This window comes from Phalacrocorax carbo, chromosome 2 (assembly GCF_963921805.1).
Source record: "Phalacrocorax carbo chromosome 2, bPhaCar2.1, whole genome shotgun sequence".
Lineage (NCBI taxonomy): Eukaryota > Metazoa > Chordata > Aves > Suliformes > Phalacrocoracidae > Phalacrocorax > Phalacrocorax carbo.
In genome coordinates this window covers 33,977,233-33,991,278 of record NC_087514.1, presented here as the reverse complement: position 1 = coordinate 33,991,278, position 14,046 = coordinate 33,977,233, and the positions used below count along the sequence as shown (strand labels likewise).

Sequence of the window (14,046 nt, the reverse complement as noted above, 5' to 3'; positions counted from 1 at the left end):
CCATGGAAGGAGACTCCACAACATCCCTGGGCAGCCTGTGCCACTGCTCTGCCACCCTCGCAGGAAGTAAGTTTTTCCTCATATTGAGGTGGAACTTCCTATAATCCAACTTGTGCCCATCGCCCCTTGTCCTGTCATCAGGCACTAATGAAAAGAGCCTAGTCCCATCGTCCTGACACCCACCCTTTACATATTTATAGGTATTTATGAAATCCCCCCTCAGTCTTCTCCAGGCTGAACAAACCCAAGTCTCTCAGCCTTTCCTCATAAGGGAGATGCTCCAGACCTCTGATCATCCTCTCTGGACTTGTTCAAGGAGTTCTACATCCTTCTTAAACTGGGGGGCCCAAAACTGGACACAGTACTCCAAATGTGGTCTCACTAGGGCTGAGTAGAGTGGGAAAAATATGGATATGGATATGCCATATCAGATATGGAATATCTGATTTCAGGTACCCACCCTGGATCAGGCAAGGACTTGAACTGGTTTCTCCATGATTGGAATGAATGCTATAAGCAGCAAACTCTATTTGGAGGATGAATCCCGTTCCATCCTTACCAGGAAAATCCTGTTCTTCACTGCAAAAGTGCACAAACCATGTCAAAATAATACATGTCTGCAAAAAAATAATGATTCAGCACCATTCAAAACAATGCTAGTAAAGACATAATCAGGTCTAGAAAATATTTATTATTACATCACAGATTCAGTTATAAAACAGGCCTCCTAAGACACCCTGATTCTGGTTGTCTCTTGCCTTTTTAGAAGGAAATGCACTTGGAAATCTCAAGTATCCACCTCCTTAAGGATTTATTTCTGTATTCATAGACTCCTCCTTCATGTATACAGTTGTGCTTCTAGGTCTATGACCTCATTCCCAAGTAAAGTGGCAAAAAAATAAGAATTGAAAGAGCTCTTGGCTGAAGGTCTAAAGTTCCTTGTGCCTGGTGCTGATGAGCAAATACAGAATTGGGGATCCAAAAGCAGTTTAAAGTTTTCTTTCTTCTTTTTTTTTCCCTAACTACTAACTATAGCTCTGCCAGACTGTGTAATTTTGGCCCACTGCAAAGAAAATGCCATAGAAATCTAACTTTTCTAGACACTTTTAGGAAACTGGAAAAATGTGGAAAAAAATCCCTCCCTATTGAGGATTATTAGCTTTCTTCTCAAGTTCTCCATGCTTCCTTCTATGCTAATAATGGGGCAACTTTGAAATCTCTCTCCTCTCCACTCCTCTCCTCTCCTCTCCTCTGCTCTCCTCTCCAGGTACTGAGGAGTTGTCTCTCTGTTTCTGAGAGAAAAAAAAAAGGTTGTTTGGCAGAAAAAGAGATTGAAAAACATAATCTACATCATCTAAACTGTCCTAGTTGCTAACACTAATATGATCTGTCCATATCTGAACTCTCTGATGATGAAATAAGTATAATTTATAGAAAATTTTTCTTCTCTAGGACATTTGCAGTTTCCTACATAATTTTTTTTAAAAGTCCTTCCCTCAAAAACAAAAACAAAGTCACTGGTCATCTGAGACGATGCTATTAATGCCATGTTTAAATTACAAATATACTAAGTCCAGGGCTTTTTAAAATACGTCTAGAATATTTTTCCTAATAGGCGATTGGTACAAATCCATCCATACATACATATATACGCATACACAATTTTTCTGTACTTTAATAAAGGTTTAAAATAATTTTGTTAAACTGTTAAAAAGGAGCAAAGGTTATTTCTCCTCATACCTAGTAATGTATGTAGCTTACATTATTATTTACCACTCAGAAATCTCTCCTATGGATATTCTTGTTACCTCTGTATGAAGTAAGGAAGTACTATGCTCATGTTAGAGTTGAGGAGCTGCAGCACAGTCTGAACTGATTTACCCAAGGTCATTTAGACAGATTCTGGCAGTGCAGGAGTTTGAACCCAGTCTTGCTAAATCTTACTCTGAGCCGCTAGACAATCCTTTATTTCAGATATGGTTGTTTTAAAGAGCTAAGCAAAAGGAAAACATGAAGTATTGAGCAAATATTCATGTCAGCTTAACTAAACTGAGTACTGTCAGACACCTGTAATAGTGCATCCTTCAAAGATTTCTGTCTATAATCTGAAAGGATAACACAACAGGTAATGTGGGTTGGAGAAGATACATAAGCAAGTAAAGACAAGAAAGAGAAAAATCTTATTTTAAATTGCAATAAAGGTTGCCATTTCTGTATAGAAACAAACTTAAAGTTTTCTTTCAAAGATCATGGAAGGTCCAGCGTTTGCTTAAAAAACAATACAAGTGAAGCAAAGTGGGAATGCCCTTAGGCAAGAACTGACTGGTGATAGTATCTCAACACGATCTCCATCTTTGGAAAATGTCCAAGGAGAATTCCCCTGGTAAATTCAACCAACCTGACAGAGCCAGCAAAACCTTCTTTGTGGTGACACTGAGACCAATGAAATATTGAGTGTATGTAGTTCTACAGCATCACCTTATTGTGGATTATTTTGAGTTGATTCTCCACCAAGGGACACCTGATGCTCTGGATTTGTGGTCTGTCGGAAACCATTATCAAAAACTGAATCAAGGTCTTGGTTTAGTACTGGCAGTCTTTGATCCAGATACGGTGGATCTTCTGAATTATAATTTCATACTGTTGTATAGTATTAAATAGTATGACTTTTCCTGTAATAATACTGTGTTCTTGGTTTTCAAAGGTTCCTGTACCAGATGTCATGATGCCCAATAGTATGCTCTTGCCAGCAGCTGCCTCAGAGAAATCTGAACGTGACACATCTGCAACCATTACAGCTGAGGGATCTGGGAAATACCCAGGTATGCAAGAAAAAGCAGAGGCATGTTAAAGCTAGGTAGGGCAATCTAAAAACCACTTGTTTCTTTCTAAGCAAAGTGAATCCTTTTTGGGTTGCATATAGCCAAAGAGATAAAAAGTGAAAAATAAAAATGGGCCTGAATTTGGCTGACTGCACCCATGCAGAGCTACTAGGATGCACGTGTATGCCACGTGTATGTTGCTTGGGGTAGTGGTTTAGCCAGTCTGCAGGTAAGACTCTCCTTGTTTAACCAGCAAATACGACCCCACCCTGAAAGACAGTGGCACTTTCATCAACATTGATGGGGCATGCTAGGTACATGATCCTGCCTGTCTTTCCAATAGCAGATTTCTTACCCTGGACATTTACTGTATTCTGTGCTGGGAAGCTGCTTTGCTACCTCTCACATCATGCTCCTCCCTCTCTCCTCAGACCACTTTTCTCCCCCTTTCTAATCACCAGTTCTACCTATTGACCCATTTCTAATACCGGCCTCTTTGCTACTATTTTGTTTCTTATTCTTGTTTGGTGCTCCCATTGTACTAACAAAATCCCACCTTATGACAAAGAGAAACCCTGTGCCACTCCCAGGCCAACTGCCACTGCCATTCTGATAATCATGTTTGGATTCTATTACTTTTTTTTAACCTCATGTTGGTCCTGTCTGCTTTATTCTCTGGGACAAGGATGGGTCGCTATACTTTGCTAGGCCAACACATGGCATACCAGGTGCCTCACTTGGTTTCTGATGAAAAAAAAAACATTATTACTATGTGCTATTCTCTTCTACTTGTGTAAAAGATGCTTAACTTTCTTTAACTAGGTGAAAGTCCTGTGGATGAGAAAAGTACCCCTGGGATCGATGAATCAAAAACCGGAATGGAAATTAAGACTGAGGAACAGAAGCCACCTAAGGAATCTACTGAAACACCAGATTGGAATAAGAGCAGCAGCAAAGATATAAAGACCACTGACTCAGTGACAGATCAGCTAAATGAACAGCAGAAGAAGCAACAGCTCTCTGTTTCTGACCGCCATGTCTATAAGTACCGTTGTAACCATTGCAGCTTGGCTTTTAAGACTATGCAGAAGCTTCAGATACATTCCCAGTATCATGCTATTCGGGCGGCTACCATGTGTAGCCTTTGCCAACGTAGCTTCCGTACATTCCAGGCTTTAAAAAAACACTTGGAAGCAGGCCACCCTGAACTCAATGAAGCTGAACTTCAGCAGCTGTGTGCATCTTTACCTGTCAATGGTGAACTCTGGGCAGAAAGTGAAAGTATGGCACAAGATGATCATGCACTAGAACAGGAAATAGAAAGAGATTATGAGATGGACCAGGAAGGTAAAGCAAGTCCGGTAGGAAGCGATAGTAGCTCTATTCCAGATGATATGGGCTCAGAACCAAAGCGGACCTTACCTTTTAGAAAAGGGCCAAACTTTACTATGGAAAAATTTCTGGATCCATCTCGCCCGTATAAGTGTACAGTGTGTAAAGAGTCTTTCACCCAAAAGAACATTCTCTTGGTCCACTATAACTCAGTGTCCCATTTACATAAACTCAAAAAGGTTTTGCAGGAAGCATCGAGTCCTGTCCCTCAAGAAACTAACAGCAGCACTGACAACAAACCCTACAAATGCAGCATTTGTAATGTTGCGTATAGCCAAAGTTCTACATTGGAAATCCATATGAGATCTGTGCTTCATCAGACAAAGGCAAGGGCTGCAAAATTAGAACCAAGTGGTAATATAAGTAGCGGAAATAGTGTAGCAGGGAATGTTAATAGCCCCAGCCAAGGAATGCTAGAATCTATGAGCTTACCAGCAGTTAACAGCAAAGAAACACATTTAGATGCCAAAGAATTAAATAAAAAGCAAGCTTCTGAATTAATTTCTGCTCAGCCTACACATCACCCACCCCAGTCACCAGCACAACTTCAAATGCAACTACAGCATGAACTGCAACAGCAAGCTGCGTTCTTTCAACCCCAGTTTCTAAACCCAGCTTTTTTGCCTCATTTTCCAATGACACCAGAAGCACTGCTGCAATTTCAACAGCCTCAGTTCCTTTTCCCATTCTATATACCTGGGACAGAATTTAGCTTAAGCCCAGACCTGGGTTTGCCTGGTTCTGCCACATTCGGTATGCCTGGAATGGCTGGTATGACAGGATCACTGCTAGAAGATTTGAAGCAGCAGATACAAACTCAGCACCATGTTGGCCAAACCCAGCTACAGATACTGCAGCAACAAGCACAACAGTATCAATCCACCCAACCCCAACTTCAGTCCCAAAAACAGCAGCAGCAAAGTAGCAAGCTGATGAAAGCAGAGCAAAATACCTTAGTAAGTACAGACTGCCAGCTGATAAAGGATATGCCATCATATAAGGAGTCAGAAGAAATTTCTGAGAAACAAGAGAAGCCAAAGCAAGAATTTACTAATGAGAATGAAGGACTAAAAGAAAACAAAGATATGAAGAAGCCAAAATCCTCAGAACCAGCCATCCCACCACCCAGAATAGCTTCTGGAGCAAGGGGGAATGCAGCCAAGGCTTTGTTGGAGAACTTTGGATTTGAGTTAGTTATCCAATACAATGAGAACAGACAAAAAGTGCAGAAAAAAAGCAAGGCTGGTGACGGTGAAAACACAGACAAACTGGAATGTGGAACCTGCAGTAAGCTCTTTTCCAACATTCTTATTCTGAAAAGTCATCAAGAACATGTGCATGGACAGTTTTTTCCATATGGAGCATTAGAAAAGTTTGCCAGACAGTACAGGGAGGCATATGACAAGCTTTATCCAATTTCTCCATCTTCTCCAGAAACACCACCGCCTCCACCGCCACCTCCTCCTCCACCACCACCTCCTCCTCCTCCAACTCCTTCTCAGCCTTCTTCAGCTGGGGCTGGAAAAATTCAGAACACAACTCCCACTCCTTTGCAAGCTCCACCACCCACACCACCACCGCCGCCTCCTCCACCACCTCCACCTCCCCCTCCACCTCCACCACCGTCAGCCCCACCTCAAGTACAGCTTCCTGTTTCACTGGATCTCCCACTTTTTCCTCCAATTATGATGCAGCCAGTGCAGCATCCTGCATTGCCTCCTCAGCTTGCCCTCCAGTTGCCACCAATGGATACTTTATCTGCAGATCTTACCCAGCTTTGTCAGCAGCAGCTGGGATTAGATCCCAATTTCCTGCGGCACTCTCAGTTCAAGCGTCCACGTACAAGAATTACAGATGACCAGTTAAAAATCTTGCGGGCTTATTTTGATATTAACAATTCTCCAAGTGAAGAGCAGATCCAAGAAATGGCTGAGAAATCTGGCCTTTCACAGAAAGTTATCAAGCACTGGTTTCGTAATACGCTGTTTAAAGAAAGACAGAGAAATAAAGATTCTCCATATAACTTCAGCAACCCTCCCATAACAGTACTGGAAGATATCAGAATAGATCCTCAACCTTCAGCTGTAGAACCTTACAAGTCTGATGCATCTTTCAGCAAGAGATCATCTAGGACTCGGTTTACTGACTACCAGCTTCGTGTCCTCCAAGACTTCTTTGACACAAATGCTTATCCAAAGGATGACGAAATCGAACAACTTTCAACTGTACTTAACCTACCTACTCGAGTTATTGTTGTATGGTTCCAAAACGCACGACAAAAAGCTCGCAAAAGTTATGAAAATCAAGCTGAAACTAAAGACAATGAGAAAAGGGAACTGACGAATGAGCGTTACATTCGAACCAGTAACATGCAATATCAGTGCAAAAAGTGCAGTGTGGTTTTCCCCAGGATCTTTGATTTGATTACACACCAGAAAAAGCAGTGTTATAAAGACGAAGATGACGATGCTCAAGATGAAAGCCAAACTGAAGATTCTATGGATGCCTCTGATCAAACAGTGTATAAGAACTGCACAGTTTCTGGGCAAAACGACTCATCAAAAAGCTTGGCAGTCACAGCAGCAAGCTCTGGCTCTGGTTCTAGTACTCCTTTGATTCCGTCACCCAAACCAGAACCTGAGAAGGCTTCTCCTAAACCAGAGTCCACAGAAAAACCAAAACCAAATGAAACCATCTCTAAGCAAACTGATACAACTTCCCAGAGCACCAAACCAGTACAGTCTACTCCAGTAACCTCTTCTGACCCTCAGCCCTCAGCTTCTCAACCACAGCAACAAAAACAATCACAGATGGTAGGGAGACCTCCTTCTGCATCACAAACCACACCTGTTCCTTCCAGTCCTTTGCCAATTTCAATGACTTCTCTACAGAACAGTCTACCTCCTCAGTTATTACAGTACCAATGTGATCAGTGTACAGTTGCCTTTCCAACTCTAGAACTTTGGCAAGAGCACCAGCACATGCATTTCCTAGCAGCCCAAAACCAATTTCTTCACTCACAGTTTCTAGAAAGACCAATGGATATGCCCTACATGATATTTGACCCCAATAATCCTTTGATGACTGGACAGTTACTTAATAGTTCTCTTGCTCAGATGCCACCACAAACTGGCTCATCACATACGGCACACCCTGCTACAGTTTCTGGTTCCCTGAAACGAAAACTAGATGATAAAGAAGAAAATAACTGTAGTGAGAAAGAGGGAGGAAACAGTGGAGAAGATCAACATCGTGATAAGCGGTTAAGAACTACAATTACTCCAGAGCAGCTGGAAATACTCTATGAAAAGTACCTACTAGATTCCAACCCCACCAGAAAGATGCTAGATCACATTGCACGTGAAGTGGGACTGAAAAAGAGAGTTGTACAAGTCTGGTTTCAGAACACGAGAGCCCGAGAAAGAAAAGGACAATTTCGTGCAGTTGGTCCAGCCCAGTCCCACAAAAGGTGTCCATTTTGTCGAGCTCTGTTTAAAGCAAAATCAGCTTTAGAAAGCCACATTCGCTCTCGACATTGGAATGAAGGGAAACAGGCTGGTTACAGTTTGCCTCCAAGTCCTTTGATATCCACTGAAGATGGAGGAGAAAGTCCACAAAAGTACATATTTTTTGATTACCCATCACTGTCAATAGCAAAAACGGAATTATCAAGTGAAAATGAATTAGCCTCCACTGTATCAACCCCTGTTAGCAAAACTGCAGAAATGTCACCGAAGAACCTCTTAAGCCCTTCTTCTTTTAAAGCAGAGTCCAGTGAGGATATAGAAAATTTGAATGCCCCTCCTGCTGACTCTGGATATGATCAAAACAAGACTGACTTTGATGAGACTTCATCAATTAATACAGCAATTAGTGATGCCACAACAGGAGATGAAGGGAACAATGAAATGGAAAGCACGACTGGCAGTTCAGGGGATGCAAAACCTGCATCACCTCCCAAAGAACCAAAACCACTTGTGAACGACACGCTACCAAAAGCTGCAACTACACCTACAAATGAGAATACCGATGATAAATTTCTGTTTTCCCTAACAAGCCCCTCAATACATTTCAGTGAAAAAGATGGTGATCATGACCAAAGTTACTACATTACCGACGACCCTGACGATAACGCCGACCGCAGTGAAACTTCAAGCATAGCTGATCCAAGTTCACCTAACCCATTTGGAGCTAGCAATCCCTTCAAATCCAAAAACAGTGATCGGCCAGGCCACAAACGTTTCCGAACACAAATGAGTAACCTTCAGCTTAAAGTTCTCAAGGCTTGCTTTAGTGACTACCGGACTCCAACAATGCAGGAATGCGAAATGCTAGGGAATGAGATTGGCCTGCCCAAACGTGTGGTCCAGGTCTGGTTTCAGAATGCCCGGGCTAAAGAAAAGAAATTCAAAATTAACATAGGGAAGCCATTTATGATAAATCAGACTGGACCTGATGGGACAAAGCCAGAATGTTCTCTATGTGGCGTGAAATATTCTGCGCGTTTGTCCATAAGAGATCATATATTTTCCAAACAACATATTACAAAAGTGAGAGAAACTGTGGGAAGTCAGCTAGATCGGGAGAAAGATTATTTAGCTCCTACAACAGTTAGACAGCTGATGGCACAGCAAGAACTGGATCGCATAAAGAAGGCTACTGATGTGCTAGGATTAACAGTACAGCAGCCAGGCATGATGGACAGCAGTTCTCTTCATGGTATCAGTTTGCCAGCAGCTTATCCAGGACTCCCTGGTCTTCCTCCTGTTCTTCTGCCTGGAATGAATGGACCATCCTCCTTACCTGGATTTCCGCAAAGTTCAAACAGTAAGTCTATAAGGGGATGATGTTCTCATTTTATTAATTTGATCATCTTGCAGAGTCACCATCCCCTTCTAAAACACAGCATATTATGCATTCATATCATGCTTGTGAGACTGGTGTGAGTAGCTAAAAAGTACTGTTATGAGGTGTACTCAGTGCAATTCTTGATCGTTGCTGTAGACTGGATGATAGCTCTGATTTGGCAAAAAATAGCAATAACATAACAATATAGCAATAATATAATAATAGCATTATTGTATTGTTTTCTGTTTTGAATGATACTCCTTTAGGCAAAACTTGGGTTAGAATTTTGTATGTAAATTTTTTGTATGCAAATATTTAAAGTAACATCTGATGAAGCACAAAGTAGTAGCTCCCACATTATCATCAGGCATTTGGTCCACCCCTTAGACCAGCTCAACCTGTTGTTTAATTCAGAAAAAATATTTAAAATAAAATGCTGCCAAGATCCTCTATATATTTCTGAATAATTTCCTGCTAAGATAAGAAGGTTTTTGTTGAAGGTGATTTGTAATGGCAGTTTCATTGTGTTCCAGATTCCAGGAGCTGCTGAATATCTCCTGCCCCTAGTTTGTAAAATCATTGCAGACATGTACCACTTCACTTGGGCTTGCATTTTTAACTGAATGCATAACTCTGTTTTACTGACTGTTTTGACTCTGGTTTGACTCTGTTTTTTGCTCACACTGGGAAGCACTTCCTCTTGCAATAAGTTTCACTGAAGATAAAGAACCAAGTTTTCTGCAGAATTATTTGTTTAGTCCTCGAAGAGTGAACTTATTTTCTTGTATTAGGCTCCAATTTTGCAGTCAGAGTTCATTGTGAGTGCAGCCTGGCAGATTGAAGCTATCCCATTCATCTTCTAACGTCACATATTCATACCAAATATGTGCATAGCAGAGTTAGGGAACTCACTTCATTTTATCCAGTAATTCCACTTGCTGTTGATCTCTAAACTTTGATTTAGAAAGCAACTCACTTTGGCAAGTAAGGTAGGGGCTTAATCACCAGTGTTGTTAGAAGTACTAAGACTGTAGCAATGTCTTCTCTGCTACCCAGCTCTGCTTTGATTGATGATGATCATGTTATTGTTTCCCTAAGTGGTGGTCAAAGCATCTTGTTTTTCTCTTCATTGGATCAGAATGGCTTTCCTTCCACAATGGAGTCTCTGGCTGAGTGCCCTCTGGCTTTTGTCAAACAGTTATTGGCACAGAGAGTGCATATAAAGGAAATATAAAGTTGCTGTATTTCCTTCTTAATGGCATATAGTGTCCAGGTCCAAAAACGGCTGGTCATTGGTCATTAAAATTATAGATATGGTTTCTTCATATAACTTGCTAAATAGCTTTGGTTAGGTTGACCTTCAGGTAAAATGGGCTCCAGAAAACTCAGGCTTTGTCTATAATACTAAATGAATTTTCCTTGGGAAGATATGATTACATTCTTTTGCTCTCAAAAATAAGAAGTCCCCATGCAAAGTGAGTCTTGGAATCATTGTGGACCCATGATAGCCCCTCAGCTGTGCTCAGGAGTTGTTTAGGAGAATGCTAGTCAGTCCAGGACAAAACAGTGTCAGTGACCATGCTTACTGTTTAACTTTATAGATGGATTAGTTTCAGTTGTTGGGAAATGTTCCCTGGTACTGTTCAGTTTCCTAATATCAGTGTAGCCTCAAAGTCTGTAAATTGTCCTGTTAATAACAAAAAAGGTGTTATTACAGGCCAACTGGCCCATAATAATTCTGTTTTCAGATTTTGTAATTTCCACCAAATATCTCTTATTTGAGATAAATTTAAATCATTAGTACCATAGCATACAACGTGCACTGCCAATTGAGATGGATTTTTACCTGCTTTCATCTTGTATCTTCTTAGGGTTAATTAGCCTGTTGTGTAAACCAGCTAGTAGAATCTTGTTGTTAACCTTTTCTTCTGCCATATGCTAAATAGCCTCTACGTCCCCCTTTTGTTGCCTGGCAAATACTTGCATGCATAAATCTCCATTCCCTAATGATACATAATGGAGTAGCCATAGTGAATGGAAAAAATAGATTATTTTAATAATTTATCATAGGAAAACAGTAAGATACTCAGGTGTTCTTCAGTATGTGCTCAGCACTAGTATTTTCTGCACCTAATTAACCCATTTCTAATTTCTTCTCTACCCTGCTTTGGCTGGTAGTTCACATTCATTTTTGGTGCTAAGAATTGTTTAAGAAGTATCTTTTTGGGTGCAGGCTTCCAAGCAAGCTTTTCTTTGGCTACAGTTCTTCTAGCAGTGCGTATATTCTCACCCAGCAGGACAATTGTTCTGCACTGTTCTTTGCATGAAGGATTTTCTGAAGCTAACTCCCTGATGACTATCCTACACTTCAAGTATACTTCTTGTGAATTCCACTGCAAGTTTGTCATTTCTTCTCTTTCAGACCCAATCCTGAAAATGCACTTCAGAAGAAGTCTCACTAGGGTCCCTTATATTCAAATATTTATCTGTTTTCACTGATGCTTACGGGGTTGGTAACTGTATTTCCTGTGGCACAGCCCATCCATTCTGACCTACATGTTTGTTTAAAGGGCAATATCAACTTCAGCAAGATCTTCACTTTTAAATAATATATGTGCTGTTTGCGAAGACAGGGAACTGGTGAAACCATAATAGTAAATATTACATTTTAAATTCTCTTTTGTGTTTCTCTTTACTTATGCTGGACAGAGAAATTAGCCTGATTAGTTTCACTGGTTAATAGAAGTTTATGAGGGATTTCACTTTCATGTTCTTGCATCCAGTGTTGTTTATGTTTCCAAAAAGTTACAAAACCCAGCTAAATTTTGCAAAATGCTATTTTATGTAAATGCAATATTTGATTTTACAAAAGGTTGACATGGAACACTTGAAAATAATGCTAAATCACAAAAGATGGAAATATTCAAACTACAGTTCATTTTATCTTCTTTTTGTAGTGCTTAAACTGGACTTTTATTTGCAAAGATTATTAGATTTGTCAAAATAAGAGCTTCATTTCTGAATGAAAGGACACATTAACTTTAAATTCAGTTATTTTGTTCTAAAACAAGTAGGTTTTAATGTCAGAATAATTGTGTAGTTCTAGGTTCTAGAATCCTCTCACCTGTGGGATACGTTTTGCTAGATAATGTAATTATAACATCTTGTGGGCATCAAATGCTGAACAAAGTCTCAAAAGTACTGATATGTTTGCTATTAGCATAATTCCTAATACGGAGTTATTTGGTGGAATTTTAATTCCTACAGAATTTTAGTTCTGGCTTGTCTTTGTTCTTCAAGCCCCTTCTTATTTTCCAGGTGACTGTAGATAGAAGAGTTCACCTGCTGTTTTCAGCTGTTCTTAAAATTCACATTCTCTTTTCTTCTTAGCTTTGTGTTTTTGCCTATGATCCCTTGCAGAAAACTAGTGCTTCATCTTGCTTCTAGCTATTAATACTGGTTCTATGAACCTTTTAATGTCATCATCATTACCATAGGTTCTTTGCACATCACTTAAGCCTGGGCTGCCTTGAAGATTCACAGTGGCTTTTTCCAAGAATGCACACATCACCGGGTAATATGTACTTAGTGGTTTCTGAAATCTTATCAAGAGAGAAATTTGATTCAGCAGCAATTACTTTCCTCATTATTAGGGCACTAAATGCTGTTCTCTGTTTGCTTTTGGCCCATTGGTAGCAGTTTCATTTTTATATTTTTAGCCCTCTGATTCCACCAAGGGAAGGAGAAGTCTCTCCTCTTTGATAGTCACTTAAAAGAATTAGCAGGATTAGAATGTTTCTTCACAAATAGTGAATTTTCTATTCTACAACCCTCATGTCTGGAAATGGGGCATTAGTTTCAACAAGTTTTCTTCATTTAGTTTTGGAAACCCTCAGTTCCACATTTAACTTCCAATAAAACAGGTGGATTTCACTATCCTACTGCAGCTTGTCTGGATATTTAACTGAATTCTGTGCATTTCAACTACATTCCGAAGAATAACTGGAAAATAGAATAGATCTTGGCTGCTCTGGGCATCATCAGTGTGAGCAGACTGCATACAACATGATGTGTAAGGGTTGAAGAGGTTAAGAATAGAAAGAAATCGGCAAAATCCTAAGTATCTGACAAGCCCAAGTAACCATGACAAAGCTGGGGCAGCAGTTCACACTAATTGCATCATTCATGCATTTTCCATCTACAGTATTTATCATTTAGTATATTTTCAGCAGTCTCCACACACAATTGCCTGTTACTTCCTGTTGAAAGCATAAGGGCAAGCCATAGCATCTGCGATGTTATTGTGCAGTAACTGTGGCAATTACCCACTTTTTAATTATAACTGTTGTGACTTGTTTCACTGTACTATCTAATCCGTGCTCACAATGCATTTTAACTCCTTAGTGTTCCCCTGCCATTAAACAGGAGTAATGACACAGTGACAAACATTAAATGGCTCCTTTGTTAAATCTGATAATTATTCCTTTTGAATCCTAATTGCTTTATTCCTAAGTAATGCTAAGCACCTGGATATTGATGATTTAAACGTCATTCTTGTTCACTCCATTAGTGCTTCCTAGTAGCTAATACCCATCTAACCTCCATTACAGAGCCTGTATTTATTGTTCTCTTATCCGTGTGCTAGTAGGCTGTTCCCGACATTGCTTCACTTTTACAGTTCTGTGTGCATCACACACTTCGTATGCTCTTTTCTCTAGCAAACTTACTTGCCTGAAAAAGTGACAATGGGTGTAATGTACAGCCTCTTACAGTTAGTCGCCTTTTCTACTCTGTGCCACCATTTAATTTTCTGACCAGCTACACATCTCGCAGAAGTTGCTTTTTAATAAACTGTTACCAGCCACTGCACTATATCTGGTACTTGAAACAGAGAAAAAATTTCTTCCATTAAGTTATGAGGCATACTTCTTGTGTGTATGCACTCTCCAGACAGAACCAGTCTATCCTCGCTTTGCTTTCTCTA

General features: G+C 40.1%; 1 protein-coding gene across 2 annotated transcripts in view; it reads left to right on the top strand.

Moving 5' to 3' along the window:
• The window catches only part of ZFHX4 (zinc finger homeobox 4), a 154,252-nt gene that overhangs the window by 135,135 nt on the left and 5,071 nt on the right, over positions 1-14,046 (top strand). For both annotated transcript variants that reach the window (XM_064442515.1, XM_064442513.1), the window contains exons 8-9: positions 2,705-2,822; positions 3,645-9,041. In XM_064442515.1, the coding sequence (XP_064298585.1) occupies positions 2,705-2,822; positions 3,645-9,041 (5,515 nt within the window). The remainder of the gene's footprint in view (positions 1-2,704; positions 2,823-3,644; positions 9,042-14,046) is intronic.